The sequence below is a fragment of the Echeneis naucrates genome, chromosome 13 (assembly GCF_900963305.1).
Source record: "Echeneis naucrates chromosome 13, fEcheNa1.1, whole genome shotgun sequence".
In the NCBI taxonomy this organism is placed as follows: Eukaryota; Metazoa; Chordata; class Actinopteri; order Carangiformes; family Echeneidae; genus Echeneis; species Echeneis naucrates.
The window spans coordinates 5,325,249-5,344,129 of NC_042523.1; the positions used below are offsets into that span (position 1 = coordinate 5,325,249).

General features: G+C 39.1%; 2 protein-coding genes across 4 annotated transcripts in view; both read right to left on the bottom strand.

The window, feature by feature from the left end:
- Positions 1-101: 101 nt before the first annotated feature.
- Positions 102-12,630, bottom strand: st14a (ST14 transmembrane serine protease matriptase a). The gene is made up of 19 exons (XM_029518116.1): positions 12,246-12,630; positions 8,963-9,122; positions 8,627-8,757; positions 8,429-8,499; positions 7,853-8,019; positions 7,680-7,715; positions 6,953-7,187; positions 5,783-5,925; positions 5,576-5,679; positions 5,349-5,461; positions 5,129-5,265; positions 4,939-5,043; positions 4,264-4,371; positions 4,058-4,171; positions 3,316-3,438; positions 2,988-3,171; positions 1,904-2,175; positions 1,340-1,476; positions 102-1,047 (listed from the first exon to the last, which is right to left on the bottom strand). The coding sequence occupies exons 1-19, from the start codon at positions 12,285-12,287 to the stop codon at positions 889-891; spliced, it is 2,541 nt and encodes an 846-aa protein (XP_029373976.1). The 5' UTR covers positions 12,288-12,630; the 3' UTR covers positions 102-888.
- A 1,095-nt stretch (positions 12,631-13,725) lies between these two features.
- The window catches only part of aplp2 (amyloid beta (A4) precursor-like protein 2), a 50,106-nt gene continuing 44,950 nt past the window's right edge, over positions 13,726-18,881 (bottom strand). For 2 of the 3 annotated variants that reach the window (XM_029516982.1, XM_029516981.1), the window contains exons 14-17: positions 18,710-18,792; positions 17,509-17,586; positions 16,137-16,292; positions 13,726-15,835 (exon numbers count right to left, since the gene is read on the bottom strand). In XM_029516982.1, the coding sequence (XP_029372842.1) occupies positions 15,734-15,835; positions 16,137-16,292; positions 17,509-17,586; positions 18,710-18,792 (419 nt within the window). In that variant the 3' untranslated portion in view covers positions 13,726-15,733. The remainder of the gene's footprint in view (positions 15,836-16,136; positions 16,293-17,508; positions 17,587-18,709; positions 18,793-18,881) is intronic. The other variant, XM_029516983.1, reaches the window with a different exon arrangement.

Genomic DNA, 18,881 nt, shown 5'->3' on the forward strand with positions numbered 1-18,881 from the left:
AGTGTCAGACACTGCACCACCCCTCTTCAGTCCAACAAGTGCTAATGGTGAGACATAAATCATTTGCATTGCAAAAGTTTAAAAACAGAAATGCAAAGAAGTCAGGTTTATATTATTTTATTAAAAAAAACCTCTGATGTACACATTTACACGGATCAAAAGGGGCAGATAGTTCTAGGATTGTGTTCAGTGGATGAATCAACTTGGCATGAATGATTAAGGCTGCTATGCTGCTTAGGTACTACTGTTTTATGAGCTTAGAAAAGCAGTTAATATGTCCAAATGTAAAATATCACCAATTTAACATAGATTTCTGCTAGACAAAAAAAACAAAAAACAAAAAAACTACAAAAAACTAATATGCATAAGATACCATGCCATAGGAGGTAGGATGGAGTGAAGTTGCCATCATTTTGTTTTTAGACCAAAAATTCCACAAAAAAAAAGAGCAATTCAAGTGAAAAAAGTGGAAAATTCATAAGATGGCTTATGCTAAAACAAAGGACAACAGAGTACAATAAAACACTTCATCCATACAGTGGTCCCATCTGTAAATTTGCTGTGCAGCACATATGATTGCACTCCAACAAAACATGATAAAAACCACAAAAGAAAAACCAAACACAAATAAAATAGACTTATTTATGGTTAAAAACATTTGATCCACTCCGTTGTCATAAAAATTGCTGTGGGCATAAAACGTGTTTTGATTGCTTTTCAAGTGGCCAGTGGTTTTCCTGCTGCAGCTACAAAGGGTGTCACGGCCATTTTTTAAATCTAAAAAGTCCAACTGATGTCTTACTGAAAGAGCAGCCTGAGCTGTGCTTCTTCTCATCAGCCCGTGCTCATGTCCATATTTTTGGCTTTGTTTGACAATTTTACAGTGATCTAAACTCCTGTCTTCTCTTTGATCCAACCACGGAATTTGGTGACTGTTGTGTAGATTCCTGGTTTGTTTCTGCGAGCGCAGCCATCACCCCAACTGACCACTCCTGCCAGGAACATGCGGCTGTCAGATGGACTGGACAGAGGGCCACCAGAATCGCCCTAACACAGACAAATACACAAAGATACACACACATGCACAGGTGTTAAAAATCAAGATACTGTGTGGGAACTTGGTTCTGCAATTCAATTTTCCACTGTTTTTCATAGCTGTTTTGCTGCTTGAAGATATTCTTTCCAACATGGTGTTATTGATAGAAATACAAACATTATTAAAATGTTGGTATCTGTTGTTATGTCAATATTGTGAGAGAAGGCTGCTCTACAGAGGAGAAGGGACAACAGAAAGAAGGAAAGCGTGGAGGACAGGAGCAGGGTTTCAAAAGTGTTTTACCTGGCAAGCATCGACTCCTCCTTTCAGCACTCCAGCACACAGCATCCGGGACGTGATCTGTCCTCCCATCAAATCATCACACACAGTGTGGTTTATAATTCGGACCTGGGCCTTTTGGAGCACTGGGGCTGCGAATCCTGAATCACACACACAGACACCATGATGCTTTTGTTTGAGCTTAAATGTTCTGTTATTCAGTTAGGGCTCAAATAAACAAGTCATTAAGCTTCCAATAATTGTAGGTGTTCATTGGAGAAAAAGTGATTGTGTTCCTTTGGCAGGTCAACCGATGACTGTTCTGTCTTATCAATCACAGCTTTTCAGAAAAGGCGATTTATAAAACCAAGAATATAGTAGATCATCAGTAACTACAAGTGCAAACTCCATGCTAAAATTGTTCATAATGTCTACCATTGGCACATTTGAATTCAAAATTTATGAATTCAAAACTTAAGTTAGAAACAGGAGTACAATATGTTAGCTCTATTCCTCCTTTTCATTATTAGTGGCTACAGGTATCGAGGAAATGTAGAAACACACTGTTTATGGTTTATCAGCACTTACCTCCTTCTCGGGTGGCACCCCACCCAGTGATCCACACTGTGCTACCAGTTGGAAAATCGTGCTGGGGAGCTGGCAGGCAGATGGGCCTGATGTAGTCGGAGTAGGTGACAGGACTGTCCAGTTCCATCAGAGCTATGTCATTATCAAAGGTGTATTCATTGTAATTGGGGTGGGGGATGATCTGTTTCAAATTCCTCTTCACCACATGACCTCCGTACTTCCGCTGCACATGAAGGCCGAGATAAGCTTGCCAAGTGCCAGGCTGGGAGTATCTGAGGAAAATACACAAAATCAGCCAACAAAGTTTGTTTTTAAGCTCTGGTGATTATGTCATAGTATAGAAAATACAGTATGTATGAAGGCAGTTCATACATACTATTTCAGACCATGTAGCATTTTTATTAACAGATTAACACAAATTAAAAGTCTTTTGTAAAAAGATGTCAAAGTAAGAACATGTGATTTTTGAGCCATATGAGCAAACTCAAGATTTAGTTTACAACGACAGGAACAAGGAGTGGACTAAACATGCATCCAACAGTGACACTAAGGTCCTGGAGTGGTTTCATGTGTGTTATTTATTCACACACATACACACAACGTTGTTTGTAAAAACACAGAGGAGTAAAGTTTCACTTTGCCTACGGTGAAATGTTTACGGAAGCCTTAAATTCAAATCACCAAACTGCCGACTTGCTTGTTGTGGCCTAATGATTCGAAGAACAAGGAAAAACTAACCATATTAACTTTGTGTATGACATTCAGTGCCTTGAAGAACGATCAAAATCAATCAATAAATAAATAAGATGAACTTCAGTCCTATTTAAACCTTTGGCAAAGAAAAAACTTTGCCAAAGGTTTGTGCAAAAACTATGGGTTGGGTAAAACCATGATGGATTCAGTTCTCTTTCAGATTCATTTGCACACCAACATGTAAAAAGCATTTGTTAAATATCCACAAGATGAAAACTGATCACTTCTAATCTCACGCAGTCCCACCCTGCTTCTTCTGTAAGCACTGATTATGCAGAAAAATGTCTTCCTGTTTCCAATGAGTACACGAAATATAAAAATTAGATGGTACCTTGTCTTGGCATCGTCTTGCACACAGTGAGCAGCAGTGACCAGCCAGCGTGGGCTGATGATGGATGCTCCACACACATGGCCATAGTCTTTGACATGGAGGCTGACCTGCCAGGGAAACTCCCCCTCTTCTGCATCCTGACCACCCACGATACGTGACGTTTTGAACATACTCCTCCCACAGTCTACGAAAGAAAACAATCAATTATTGACAGTGCGGAATGCTGCAGTTTCTGAAGCGGGTGGATTCGCATGCATTGTTTTGTCATGCAAGGTGCAGAATGCTGATGGACCTCTTGACCTTTTAAAGATTTTGTTTTGCAACATACCGCAGTTCTCCTCGTCAGATCCATCCTCACAGTCCGGTGTGCCGTCGCATTCAGGGTTTGATTTACTAATGCATTGATTGTTTTTACATTTATATGTAAAATCAGTGCAGCTTGTCCCAGACACTATAGAGAGAGAATGAAAAAGAATCTGTATGAAAGCTGTTCATTTCAACATAATTGAATTGTCACTTATACAGATAAACACCTGGCTTGCGGTTCAAGCGTCATATGTCTGAGGTGCTACAGTTATGCCAAATACACATCCACAAACTCAAATAATTCACGCACCTGATAAATATGACACACTGTGCCCCTGTAGCTCTTTTATATACATCTGACTGCAGCTTCAATCTTTCAATCTTCAATCACTAGCTACTATAGAAAAATCAACTTTACGAGCTTTGACACTGAAACAAAGTAGTGGCTGTGTCAAACAAAAGGAAAATGATTTGATTATTTTCTAAAAAGCATATTCTTCTGGTAATTCAGTAGTACAAGTGACTGCTCATAGCTAAAATGAATGGGCATTATAAGTATATAATAATAATAATAATAATAACGTTTACATTTTCATAATTTTTATGTATTTTAAAATGACAACTTAACATTCATACTAAAACAATGGGTCCTATCACAATTAGAAAATCTGTCAAACACGAGCAAGAAAATACAATTTCTTAAAATAAAGGGCAAGGTCTGTGTCTTCGTTCTAGAGACATTTTGAAGTCGAGCCTTGTCTTACCTTCACAGTCGAGCTCATCTGACCCGTCTCCACAGTCATCCCTGCCATCACAATGATTCTTCTCAGAGACACATTTGTTGTTCCTACACGTTAGTTGTCCTGACTTACACGCACCTTAAAAAGAAAGGTAGCGTGTCAGAAAACTGTCTGAAAGCCTCTAAATGTTTGGGTTAAATATGTCCTGCATCTATGCCAATAGGTCTTACCACAGTCCTCCTCATCTGTGCCGTCTCCACAGTCATTTATGCCATCACACTTCCAGAACGAGGGTTTACACAGTCCATTTTTACAACTGATACTGCCTGGGCTACACTCTGCAGGAAAACAGTCAAAAGGTATCCATTGTAACTTTGTGTAACTCATAACTAAGCAGTTTGTGTGCTTCAGATATAAAGTTAGCTCTTTTCAATCAGTTGCAGGAAATACAATGGTAGTCTGACTTCCTGAGTTTAGCACTGAATAATGCCCAGAAGTGTTTTTGTAGGACACGATGTGACAGGGAAATTGACCTTTGACCTTTCATCACTTCATGCTTTATTCTATAACACATGTTAAATTGTGCCATAAAAAAATGAAATTGTGAGTAATGGAGTTTTTTATAGAAATTCCTCTTGGATTTTCCGGATATTCAGCAATTTACAAGAAACAAGGCCACTGTGACCTTGACCTTTGACATTACAAAAAAAAACAACAACAAAAAAAAAAAAACTAATATATTCATTTTATTCCATATGAATGTATGAGAAAAGCAGAAGAAAAAAAAGCTCCCATATTACAATAGCTCCCAAAATAATCGCATATTTTGTGCATATTGTGCATATTGTGCCGCTCTTCTTAAGCCTTACTTAATTCTGAGTATAATGGGGATTAAAAATACTTACTGCAGTTAAACTCATCACTCATGTCTCCACAGTCATTCCAGCCATCACACTTGAGGTCTGACCTAATGCAGCGCTGATTTTTGCACTGGAACTGCTTTGGACAAGCTGTGGATGACATGGTTAGAGTTATGAGTTCCACTTGCCTGATGTTTAGAAATAACTGTTATCTGGAGGAAACTGCCTCACTTACGGTCTTTGGAGTCAATGGCCTCAAACACTGCATCAAAACCTCGGTCTACATAGGAGGCATCGGAAAAAAACTCAACGGTCATTTTGTTGTTGCTGCTGGTTGCCGTCTGTGTTCCGTCTGGGTGTTCGCCACATAGTCTGAGGATGAGGCGAGCCAGCAGTGACATGTCTGCTTTGTTAAATAATCCTTACCTGGTGTTTACACAAAAAGCGTGACTCACTTCTCTCCGTTGACCTCCACGTAGTCTTTACGACAGTCTTTGCTGTTTTTCTGTCCGGGCTCAGACAAGAGGAACTTCTTGAACGTCACCTTCACTACCTTACCAGCAGGCACCTTAATGATTGATAAAGATAGGTCCAATTGTTCTGAAATGGTTACATGACAGTTTGTGCAGCAACACAGAATAGATAACTGTGTAAAATAAATGAGGAAGAGCCAACATCTCACCTCAATTGACCACTGGCACAAAGTCCGAGGAGGGTAGTAGTTTGGGAAGTTGGGTGAAGAAAAGTTTCCAGTCTGCCCCATCAGACGGCCACCACATGATGTACCTGACAGGTGAGAGTTTTGCACAAATATTAGACATTTTATGGTGTAAGCTTATAAGAGGCTCAGGTGAGCTACATTAAATTGATTCCAAACATTAGTTCCAACCTTTACTTCCACGTTTGACTTGAGACACTGTTGCTCTAAAACCTGGGTAATTCTTCCTCTCATTTGTTGCCATTGTCACTAGCATGACATTACCAGAAGACAGAAAGGTCAATGGTTCACTAGGTGAATAGTACCCACACATCCTGAAAAAAGAAAAAAGACAAATCATGAACTTCCTATATGCAGTGTTCCCTCATTGATTCAATGGGAGATTTATTGAAACCACATATTCAGATTCAGGTATCTTCCAGTGGAAAAACTAGCTCCCTCAACATTGATTGGATTTAATTGAATCCAAGGGCTCTAATTGCACACGCAGTGCAAAACACGACAAATGTCTTTGCAAGTTTCATGCAGATGTAATTGATGTTTTCCCATTCAGCACACAGGTTGTTTGAATAGGGGAGGAGAAAAAAAAAAACCTTTTCATTCACCTTTGTTCTTGTGTGTGTGTTGCTAACTTGAGACAACAGAAACTAAATTGCACAGTTGTGAGGTGCTAAAAATTTCCAAAATTTTCATGTTGCATGGCTATGTCTTGGGTATCCTTGATGCATGAGACTCAGCAAAGAAGCCTACCTTTTAGATCTACAGCCATTTCCATTCATCATCTAAATGTTTCCCATACTAATCTCACAAGTGAATACCTTTTACAGTTCTTATTGTATAACATGAAATATGTCTGACATTAACGCTAAGCCGTATGCACCACAATGCTTAGGTTACCTGGCTGCTTGAAAAAGCCTGTATGCCAATTGTGAGCGTGATCGGTTATTTATCTCTGTATGCCGGCCCTGTGGCAGACTGATGACCTGTGCAGGGTTTAACCTAACCTCGCCCATTGTCAGCTGGGGGATTGGCTCCAGGCCCCCACGACCTTGACACATAAGCGGTATAGATAATGGACAAATGGATGATTGAGAGAGCAATCAAACATTAGTGCGCTTTTAGCTGACTTGTTCCCAGATTTAGGCTAAACTTTATTTTGATTTCAGCTGAGGCTAAACCCGATGTCAATTTAGTCAACTGTTTCACAAGAGTGCACCAGAGAAAAAGCATCTGCCCAGCAGAGGGCCTTATATACAAGGAAAAGTCTGGATGCAAATATACAAGCATGCACAATGTCACCCCATGGAAATAAGAATGCAGAGAGAAAAAGAGCAAACTCACTCTTCCATAACACGACTCTCAATGGCCACCAAGGAGTCATAGATTTTGACAAAATCATTCTTGCAGTTCTCTTCCAGATTCATGGTGTCAAAGTCAAGCTTGATGACATGGTTTGGGTCTGCGCGCAGCTGCCACTGGATGAAGGTGTTGGAGGGATAAGGGCTGTTAGGGAAGCCAGGGGACTGGATGTGCTCTATGCGATTGGTCTTTGTATGTTCTGAATATCTGTAAAATCCTGATTAAAGAAACAAAAGACATTTACTTTCCATTAGAATATTGTTCTAAAACAAATCCTTAGCACTACATTTATTAAACTGAATCACAGTACAATAGTCACTACAGTTTGTCATTTTCTGAATATGGTGAAAAATTGAGCTCAATGTTTACTTAGCATTAATAAGTTACAATGATGTTTTGATAAAATACATAAAAGAGACAAGCAATGTTTACATGCATTTAAAGCTCTGTTTCAGTTTTGTACACTCCATAAATAATGCATACTTCATTAAAAGTCAAAATAGCATACTATATGCCGAATAATATCAAGTTACATTATTCTGGGCAGATATGTAAACAAAGATCTAGTTATCTGCTTAATATATATATTCAGAAAATGCTCTAATGTAACAAATGCCAGACAATCAGTGACAGCTGGTCTTCAAAAGTACAGATGAGTTGTCAAAGACACCCCAATTTCAAACTACGATAAGAGCAAATGAGCACTTACTGCTGAATGACGTTGAAATCAGGCGGGCATCAAGTGCTGTGAGATGATACAGAGCAAAGAACACCGAACACCATTAAAATGAGGATCTTGAAACAAGTGTGCAAACCACCGTGATAGACATGCCCCAAATCACAAATACACCAATAAGGCCTTTTTGTTTGCCTCCACTCTACCTGAAGACATCACATCTGCAAGGACCAGGGAGTTGCCAGGTCTGTGCATGGTACGCTGTTCTTTGTCCACCAGCTTTTCCATTGAAGACATTGCATTGTCTACGGCTGCCTCTTGGCCTGCTGGGACTCTAAACTCTGACAGGTAGTAGGCAATGACACTGCCTTCACTGGGAGCAATGAGACGAGGAGAAAAAAGTATTTATGCAAAGCAAATCATAACAGGTCAGTAGTGTTGGTGACATAATACTTGACCTCAGCTTTGTAAATATTCTATCTTAAGAATGTAATATTCCTAGATTTTCTGTACATAGTATCCATTACCATTAATGGCTACAGTAATTTAATTTGTCTGGCTGTCAGAGGTAGTGTTGCATGTATGCACTTTATTTCAGTAAGTTTCAGTAGTTGTATTAATGATGTCTTTGTGTAGCCATTTTAATAAAGGTTGTTTATTTAAATAAATAAATAAATAAATCCTTCATCGGTCGCATAATTTTCCAAATGAATGTTTCAAAAACACAATGTAGGTAATAAAAAAGCAAATCAAGTCTATTCAAAAATGACTTTGTGACTCACCTGAAAGCCTGAACTGTAGAACCAACATAGTATTTGGCCAACTGAGGGCTCTTGGAATAGATAGCTTTAAGCTGGAAGAGACCACAACATATCCACAATACAGCGTGAATGACAAATTGATGTTTGTCGAAAGACTCAAAAAGACACAACAGAGAGATGACATGAGCCCAGTTGCGGAGGGTTGAGCAGCCGTCTTACCTGAGATGTCACCTGCTTTGCCAGGGCCTTGAACTCAGAGCTGTTGGAGTTCTCATAGGCGTCTTCAAACACCTGGTTGGTGATCCGCATGGAGCCGCTGTACATCCTCTTGGTCCGCACATCTTTACGGTCTGCATGATCACCCAGAAAACTTACGGCTTGCTGTTTGAGCTTTTGATGATTTCTTTTGTATGTTCTGTTGTCTGAGGTTTTTCTCGTATCATGTAAATGTGTGTATTATATAAATAAGTGCCATTACGTCCATGCCTGTATATACAGTAACATGTATATAATATTAGAATTTGTGATGAGTAAAATAAATTGAGGAATACTTACAGTGGAAGTGCCACACAAGCAGCCCCGTCATAAGCGCGATGACAGCAGCAAAGATCACCACACCAATCACAGCCCCAACTTTTCCTGGACCCCTGCTCTTCTCGAGTTTTTTGTTATCTGACGCTGGTAGGAACTGGACTGAGGTGTCCCAGTCTTGGTCCTGAAACACCAACAGATAAACCTGAGGCCAAAGATTTCAATTTTTAACAGTTCTCGGGACAGATACAGATATATGCCTCATAAACAAACAAAGGCTTTTTGTTGACGATATTGGAAAGGATGGAAATACTGGACGGAACAGGTGAACAGGTGATAAGTACTTGGCATTTTAGGAATGTCCCAGCCTGTGATCAATCTAACTCAGTAGACAATTGGGTTACGATGTTCAATTTTATTTCCATTATTAATTTCTGGTTATTTATCACTATGTCAATGATTCATTTATTCAATGTTTGGATTAGTGTTGTTGAGTGTGAGAAACACATGGTAAAATATTTACCATATAAAATATTTAATCACAAAATATGGTTAATGGTATTAGTTCATAATTTGATGAGGACTTCACATTATTTATATCTGATAATAAATGTGCAGTGGTCATAATTCATTGTTACAAGTGAACAAATAATGATTAATGTAAAAAAAAAAAAAAAAAGATCAAACACTCCATAGAAGGAATTACTATTGTTTTAGAGTATTGTGTATGATATTTATATGGCCATAAGAAAAGTGAAGCTGTGAATCAATGCTTCTAAGAGACTATGTTTATGCGATCCCTTGAAAATTATATTTGGACTCTGGGTTCTCCCTGACAAGAGCGATGGCAAACCACCCAAGAATCTAGTTCCCTTCTTGACCCAGGAATTTGGTTTGGGTTTGGGACCACCCCTCACCTGGAGTCTGTCGATTCCTCGATTGCCATCCTTAAGTACAGAGTGATAAGAGTGTTTACTTATGACTAACATAGGTGCATGTATAAAACAGAAACTGGCTCGATAAAACATCTGAGTGACACTGCTTCATCTGAACTGATTACCAAAGAGGAATACAACCAGACTTGACAAATCCGCCAAAGGCATTCTGCTGCAACAACGATTTCTCTGTTGAAAAAAATTGTAATGTTATGCTGAGTGTTCAAGTTCAGTGAGTTGTGATAATGCTGAATTGGAGTGGTAATCTTTAAGTTGTTTGCAACAGTGTTCAATAAAACTGAAGTAAAATCAGCGTGGCTCCAATCCCTTATTGATTTGTAATAAATCAACGGGTTACATATCCTACAAATGTTTCAGTTTCTCAAGATAATAACCACCCATTTATATCTGTAGTTTTTCCTACAAGTGAAATCCTACCATAACTGGTCATAAAGGACAGTTTCCATTGCTCTACAGTTGACAAAACTGAAGGGAAATTCAAGCATGAGTCAGAGGCCTGTGGCTCTCGTTCAGAAGGGAAACAGAGAGGGGGAGGGAGTAAAAGGTTTCACCATGTAAAATCCTGTCAAACCTGCTGGGAACAAACTACTCACATATCTGATGTGGCAGTTTTCAAGTGCCCTCTGTGCTGCTGTATAAAATTTAAGGTCTCTGGAAACTGGACTGCTTCATGGGCCATGAAAAGACAATCTTAAAAGCTCAGGGATATTTTGAGGAGAAAGAAATCTTTGCTATGACCTTGATTTTGTTAAAATTTAAATTAAAATGTGCTCACAGGAAGATTATCTGCAGAGCAACATTATGACACCATTAACTTTTTTTTTTACAAAGCCAGGTTAACAGTTTATTCACAGCTGTAAGACTGATGCAGATTATGTAGAACAAGATCTGGTTTATTAATCAATTACTACATGTCTGATGACGTGACTGCTACATGAGTTGATTTTAAAAGTTAGCAGGTATGAAAGAAATGAAATTTGATTCTACATTTAGCAACATAAAAGAACTGCAACTGTAAGCACTGGAAAAACCTGGCAAAAAATATTAAATCTTCATGAAATTTCTTATTGTCCATATGTCAATCAAAGACTTTTGGAAAAAGGAACTTTGGTCACACATAAAAGTTGTTCATATTCAAATGACATCCTTTAAAATATCCAACTGAATCCATCTTGGTTCTTGTGGACAAACGGGAATGTAAATCTCAACATATATCTATATTCTTCATTCATCAACCAGTCTCACTGTCACACTGCATTTATCACTGTGCACTATAAATGTATGGAGCAATCTTCAGAAGATATTAATTAACATAACTGAGGCGCTCAAATGAACATGTCACAACAGGGCGGCTGAACGTCGAGGAATTCAACCGAAATTTAACAGTGATGGTTACATGCTTTCATAGCACCTTGATCAATGACCCCCAGTGATGTTGCCCCAAATGTTCTCATGTTTAAAAAAAAAATATATATATATATATATGTGTTGTGCAGAGAGCGAAAGGTTTTACAGGCATCATGTGCTATATTCTGCAGATATAGCCTCAAATTCCTTTCATGGCATTAACTTCTTGGAAAGGCAGTACCTTCCTTGTTGACAGAGTATCTCAGAAGAGATTCGCTGCATACTGATATCATGGAGCTTAAGAAAACAAGTCCCAAGATTTTATAGAAAAGGATTTCTTTGATATCCTGAACCACTGCATTTAATTGAATTTAAAAAAGAGAGAGAGAGAGAGAGCTCTGACACATCGATCATATGAATACCTGTTGCAATGTGGAGCATTGCACCTCATAAAGGGGGAGCGTTCTCCGCCTTAGATATTTGCCCTCAAGAATCAAGACCTCTTTGACCCTTTCTTCTGAGCATATAACACATAGAAAGGCACAAAGTGAACAACATTAAAGTGCTAATCTGGACTGATCCAGAAGCAACTAAAGAAAGCAGTTTCTTTCCCGTTTGATTTCCTTTTCACCCAGTGACAAGTCTTAAGTGACAGTAACAATGATATCTATAGGCAAAGAAGTATGTTGGTGATGAGAGCGTTCTGGCCAGATCTTCAAGAGTTTTACACATAAACATCTGGATGTGTGTGTGTGTGTGTGTGTGTGTGTGAGACAAGACTAACACGAGTGGTGCGTTTCCGTCACGTCTCACTAGTTTGCTGTGAGCAGGTTATTTTGAACCAATGAACCAAACTTACTGAGGGCGGTTAGTCTCAGCAGCAGTCGTGCTCATTTCTGTGAGTTTACACTGAACACAAACTCCTCCACGAACACACGATAGTTAACATTTAACAGGCTCACTTTCACACGGTGTGTATGGACTGAGCAGGAATGGCTGCTTACCGAGTTTGGGGTGTATCTCAGTCCCCTGTCCATGTAGTCCATCAGAGGTGAACACCTGGACGGAAACTGCAAAAAAAAAAAAAAAAAAAAAAACTCCTAAAACTAAAATTAAATGAAAAACGAGAAGCTGGTGGAGCCTGTAAGGCTTGGACCTCTTCCTTTCTTCCCGTCCTTCCCCCGACTCCCCTTTGCTGTTTTCTGAGGTCAACCTGCAGGCTTGGCTGCGAAGAGGCCGTCAGCGAATCCAAGCAGACAGAGAAACGATCTTTATAATAAACAGCTGAAACGAAGTATTTAACCGAAGATTTAAAAAAATAATAATAATCTCCTTTCCAGGCGGATGAATATGTCGTCTGTGTGTGCGGCCACAGCTGAGCAAAACTACACTAGAAACTACCGACCAGGAAAAAAAAAAAAAAACGTCTGCTCCCGCCCCTGAACACCTGAGCCACTTCCTGTTTACCTGACACAGGTGAAGACATTCGGTTTATACATCTGAAAATAGAATAAAATTCCCCGAATACTTCAAAAAGTTATCTTCACTCGATTTTTAAAACCAACAGCGCACAATCTTTAGTGAGTTGTCGTGAATTGAAGAAGCTACGCACTTAAATTTGAACCTGGGCGGACTACATTACATACGAGAGCCACTTTGGATATGCAAATTCACTGAATATATAACTACATACATAAAATATAGTAAAACATTTTATAAAAAAAACTTTGACTCAACTTTGTGAATGTCTGACAGCCTATTTTTAGTATCAGTTACGGTATCTGGGTTTCTGGCAGTCTTGTGCAACCTCAGATGACTCCTGTTGAGTCACCTAGGTTTTTTTTTTTTTTTTATGTATTTACCTTTTTTTACGTCCACGATGAGCCATTTGTCTTTTGTCTGTCAAAGTGACGCAAAGTCACATTAAGGAAACTCCCCCACAGTCAGATAATTATATATTATGTTAATGAAAAAAATACTCTGAGAAGCCGCTCAATTTATGTGGGTTAATTAAAACAGATTGGGCTACTTATTCTGTACAGACCATTTTGTACTGAAGACCAAACCTAACACGTTGTCCAGCTCCAACATCTCAGCCAAACTAGTTTAAAGCACGATTCAATACGAATCAAAAACCAAAACTCTTAGTCATCATAATGCATATACACTAACCCTTATAATAACGAATAAACACTAACAGGCAATGAGTGAATTAGAGATTACAAATAATATTTTTAGTCAAGAATTCAAAGAAACTTTAAGCTTCTGATATATTAATTGTTCGTTGTAGTCTTTCATTAATTTTTTTTCTATGTCTTAATAGAAAGAACGATTGACAAACCATTTAATGATGAAAATAGTAATACTTGTAAAACAATTGCCATGTTTTTTAATCTAATGCCATCTAGATTTAACTGTGAGAGCTGGACTGACCCATTCAAACAGTCAGTAAGCTTCCTTGTATGAAAAGACCACACATCCATATGGAAGTCGTGAGTTTATTGATGTGTATCCCCCCTGAATCATGAATCTGTTTCCATTGGTGTCAAACATTTTTTTTTAAAAATCACTAATATGCATATATTATATTAATTCCCAGTCCCTTCCCACAGTCAAGCAGGCAGTTACAAGATTTAAGCCGTTTGGGTGCATAGTGAGACAGTCACATACAGAGATACTGTCACAGGAAGAAAACAAGAGAACAAACTTAAAAATATATATCATATCATTTCATATAAGAACAATGCACACCACAGGTAATCCTCCGGAAAAAAAGCCATGATTGCAACATCAACTATACAGGCATACAAAGACAATACTAAGAGAGAGAAAGAGAGAGAGGACTCTAAGATTCACTTTACTAGTTTGTGTCATTCTCTACCTGTAAATAAGCACGTTTTTTTTTTTTATTGTTGTTTTTTCAGAAACCAGCTCTCCAAGCCTTGTCCTTCTGTGTGTCTCTGTCTGCCTGCACAGCCCTCCAGCTCCTGGTTGTCCTCAGGTGGCTTTGATACAGGGCCAGCCCAAGCCTGTCTGGGTAGCCAAAAAAATAAATAAATCCAAAAACCTGGACTGCAATATCTTTTGAATACCCCAAATACCTTGAGTTCCCCCCAAAATTATTTGACACAATTCCAAAATTTGATGCACTCAGGAAAAACAAAAACAAAAAATAAGTAAAACTACCCAAACTAAATCAACCAAATTCCTGATAAGCCCCAGATGGTCATTGTCTGTGCTTTTGGGCCGGCCCTGTTTTATCTATTACACTGTTCTACGCTTTATGACCAGCAAAGCTAACAGTTGCATCATTGATTTGTGTACATCATCCCCAAATTTGTCTTCATGACTAACTTTTCTGACAATAGTTTTTTGCTTCAGCTAATTTGTTCAAAAATAAAAATACCCCCCCCCCAAAAAAAAAAAAAAAGCTTCTTTGTCATTTTGTGGCATGTCACTGTCTCAACTAATGTGACGCAGCACTTGAGGGGAGCAGGGGGGCCTGTCAGATACATAGTATGGAAAAAATCTTCCAAAATACATTCAACTATGTAATACAACTCAATAGGCATTACTAAATCTAGCCATACATACCAATTTCCTATTACTAACAGATTATGTTTGTCTGTGCAGTAGGGGATATGTTACCACATTCAGTTAAGGGTTCAGAGTAGGTTCTGTATGATGTGTTTGAGCTGGGGGCCTGTGCACATGCTCACCTTCCCTGACTCTTTCCAACAGTGTGCCCACAAACGCAACTCTTGACTGCCAAGCTAAGAACCCTAAACAAACTCATAACCTCTTCCCTGGGGAAAAAAAGGTGGAATAAAAACATCTACTCTTATATATATTTAAACTGTATATGTATATTTTGTCTGTTATCATAACAAAGAGCAGAAAGTAAATAATCCATGATTTCTTTTTTTTCTCATTTGTTGTTTCACTATACATTTTAATTGGTACAAAGAACCTTCATATACAAGCAATCTATTGAGAAGAAAAAGAACAGAATAAAACACCAATTCATCTTGAGAAAACCATCAGAAACAGCTTGCATGACACTTGATGCATGATGGGGAACGGAGGCATAGTGTCTGGTATGCCAGTTTGGTGATGGCTACTCAAAAATTTTAAGGTTTGCTTGATTTGCCTTTCACTTTTAAAAATAAAGAAAATGTCTGAAGAAATGTTATACATCTTGATCTGAGATAGCTGTATCGATAATTACAGAGAAATCTGCAGAATCACATTTTCTGTAATGCAAAAATGGCAGATACATCACTTTTTCAAAGGAAACATGATCAAAAAGAGCTCTATAGTACAATTGTAGCAGTAGTAGAAGTAGTAGCATTATTTAAGGATTGTTTTGAACAAACCATTAAACGGAGTTTGGATGAATGCAAATAATTGTAACAATAGCATCATGTGTTATTGGTCAGTAGTATGCTCCTCCTAGGTTGCCTTCCTCCATTGCACCACCTTATGGCTCTGGTTAGATCTGCATCTGCTCCAGGTATTTGTAGGTGGGGTTTTCGTAGCCGTGGTTCTGCATCTTGCTGAGGTGACGCTCCTCTGGCGTCAGCATTGGGTCAACCTGTCGGACAGACACATGGCCTGTATAAGAGATCACCTCAACAAGGGCAGAAGGCATTGGCAGCTCCTCTCAAGAAGGTGCAACATGCTGGGTGCTGTGCATGTAAATGCAATAATCTAATTTGCCCTGCATGTACACCATTTACATAAAACATGATCATTTAATGTAAGTATAAATTTAATGAATAGCAGTTCTTAGAGAACACTTGTGCGTGTGTGTGTGTGTGTGTGTGCGTGTGTGTGTGTGCTATGCACCCTCTGGCCAAATCTCTACACTGTGCTGAAAAACAGGAGTGGCCTACCTCAACGATGCCGTGACTGATGGTGCCATATTGCCTCTTCCTCAACAGCACCAGACTGATCACAATCACGGTTGCTATGGCTACCGCGATCACCAGCAAGCCAATCAATGCACTACTCCCAAAGCTGAAATCCTCTCCCAGGGGGCGGTAGGCCTGCTAACAGGTAGGATGGAAGAGAGGAAGACAGAAGAGTAACAGTAAGAACAGTTACGGCAACGCATGCAGACACAGCCGACAACTAAAGAGACACAATGATGCTGATTTGAAGAACATGAATACTATATATACTAGTCATATAATGAAGCTATTTTTAATGCTGAATAGCCATTTAAAGTATTGTTGGTGAACTAATCAACATCCAAAAACACGAATGAGAATTCCAGTATTGGTTCTGACTTGCTGAATATAAAAATTTCAGCTAACTTGTTTTTGCGGATAACTTCCTAACATGCATACTCGATACAATAAGAGCGTGCGACACATCATTAATTTAAGTGACTTCCCATTCGCACATGAATACAGCAGATCTCCAGTTGACCTGGCACAGGATTTGCACGACTGTGAACAACAATCAGTACTTCCCTGGTTCCCTGGAATAGTTTATGTTAGAGTCTGTGTATTTTGAAACCTCTGCTGCATTACTGCTGTGTGAATTATCAGCATGAACAACTTTCAATATATAAAGGCGATGAATTAGCAGCACATAGGGTTCACGTATAAAATAATTTATCTTTACAATAAGAGACACATTTTTTTCCATCATGAAAAATAAAAGTGGCATTTATGGCAACTGTTTTTTGCGGACGATTAGAAGAAATGGTTGACATGTGAGTAGTGTGGATACATGCATGAAATGCATCTGATTGTGTATCTTGCCCAATTTGGTATATATACGGACACACCACAACAGTGACCTACACTCATCTTCTCAACGTAATTTTGCACATATGACGCAAACTAATCATATGTAGACGTGTCGCCACGAGGGCCTTTTTTACTGCGCATCCTCGCACATAAACCGAGCACAACTCAGTTTGTGTGGCTTCACATTCAAAATATAAACAGCAATTTGTACATTCGGGTACATTCACATAACAAGCATGCATCCATGCAGAAATAACCAAAATATATTAGCCTGAACATAAGAGAAAAAAAAAAAAAAAAACACACACAAAAAAAAACAACCCAAAACAAAACAAACCCTGTTCCAATGCTGTCTTTTCAAATATTCTTTTAATTTTCTTTATTGCAGTTACCTGCTACAGAACCAGTTCTTTGCACACTCCCACATTCCTTCCTTCTTTGACCTTCTCCCCACTGCTGATCACTACAGTTCCCCAAAGAGCCCTGTGGAGGGCGCCGCTATACTCACCAGCTCATCATCATGCATAACGCTGACTCTCTCTGCACTGTAAACCACTTCTTTAACATCCAGAGACTCATCAATCACCTGTCAACACAGACAGGGGAGCCCAGGTTACACTCACCACAATGTGTCTGTTTGTGTGTGGGTGCGATTGATGCGTGTGTTTGTGTGTGTTTGTGAGAGAGACAGACAACTTGATAGAAAATGAGAGGGAAAAGTCAAGAGGGTGTGAATGTGCAGCGAACCGTTAGGATTATCTGTGTTGGGTGATGATACACTTGGAGCTGTCTTGTACAGACAGCAAGGAGGGGAGAGGGGTGTTCAACAGCAACAAGAGACTCTCTTATAGGCACACAGTTAACACGTCTTTCTAAACAGACTGTCAGCCACTCATTACTGAGTTACATTACTCTAATCTGAAGAAGAAGAAGCACTGTGGGTGTAGTTGGTGTGTTCCAGCTGTTTGCAGAGACAGAGCAGTCCAGAGTTTAGTTCTCGACACAATCACAACAGGCAATTAAACGCATCACTGCAATTTATTTTTAACCTCCGATTGCTCCGTCCTGGAAAACTACCATCTCCAAAAGAACAAAAATGAAAAAAGAGAAGAAGCATGCGTACATTCAAAAACTTGCATAAGTTATATTCACACACACATACACGCAAATATGCAGCTTTGCTCTGCTGGTGTTGGATTAGCATGCAAAACACAGCACACGCTCAGCAGCCGAGCATCATTCGGAAATCCGTAAGGAAAAATGGTTTGTCTGAAAAAGAAAGTTGCATGCGATGACTGCGTAACAAAGCGTGGGGTTGATCTGAATGAAGGTCGGTTGGCAGAGGCCAAAGTAAGACATCACATAGCCCAGTGTGACATAGCCGTAGCTATGACAACATAATTACTGGATTAATATGAATCATTAAAAGCTGAACTTAAGAGAGCTATGTGAAAGCGCTGTTGTATGCACTCATTAATTTCAACCTCTTCCTGAGGTTGAGGTAATGAAACCGAACTGTCAGGACAGTCGTCTGCTGCTGTAGAGAGGATTTAATCCTTGGAAAACAATTCCATCTTTCATAACACAAATACTCCTGCGTTTTTGCTTTTACACTGCTGCTCTCAGTTCACATGTTGAGTGAGTTAAGAAAGTTAAACAAAATGCTTTGAGGCACAAACAGAGCGACAAACTGATGACATAGCTCTTACCACATTGTTGCTGATCTTGGGCTTGCTGTTGATGATTCTCTCCTCCGCACCTATCAGCCCGTCCAGACCAGACATGGCGGAGCCTGCAAGAGGCAAAGGTCCACAGTAAATAGCAACAGAGCAGCAAAAGCCAACACACAAACAGGGATGGAGGTATTGATGGTGGACAGCT

Excerpts from the sequence above, each read along its gene's own strand:
- st14a (XM_029518116.1), bottom strand. The coding sequence starts at position 12,287 with ATGGACTACATGGACAGGGGACTGAGATACACCCCAAACTCG. Across the intron at positions 8,758-8,962 it reads GCTTGTGTGGCACTTCCACT|ACCGTAAAGATGTGCGGACC; the intron begins GTAAGTATTCCT and ends GTGATCATGCAG. Across the intron at positions 3,439-4,057 it reads AGATGAGCTCGACTGTGAAG|TGTCTGGGACAAGCTGCACT; the intron begins GTAAGACAAGGC and ends CTCTCTCTATAG.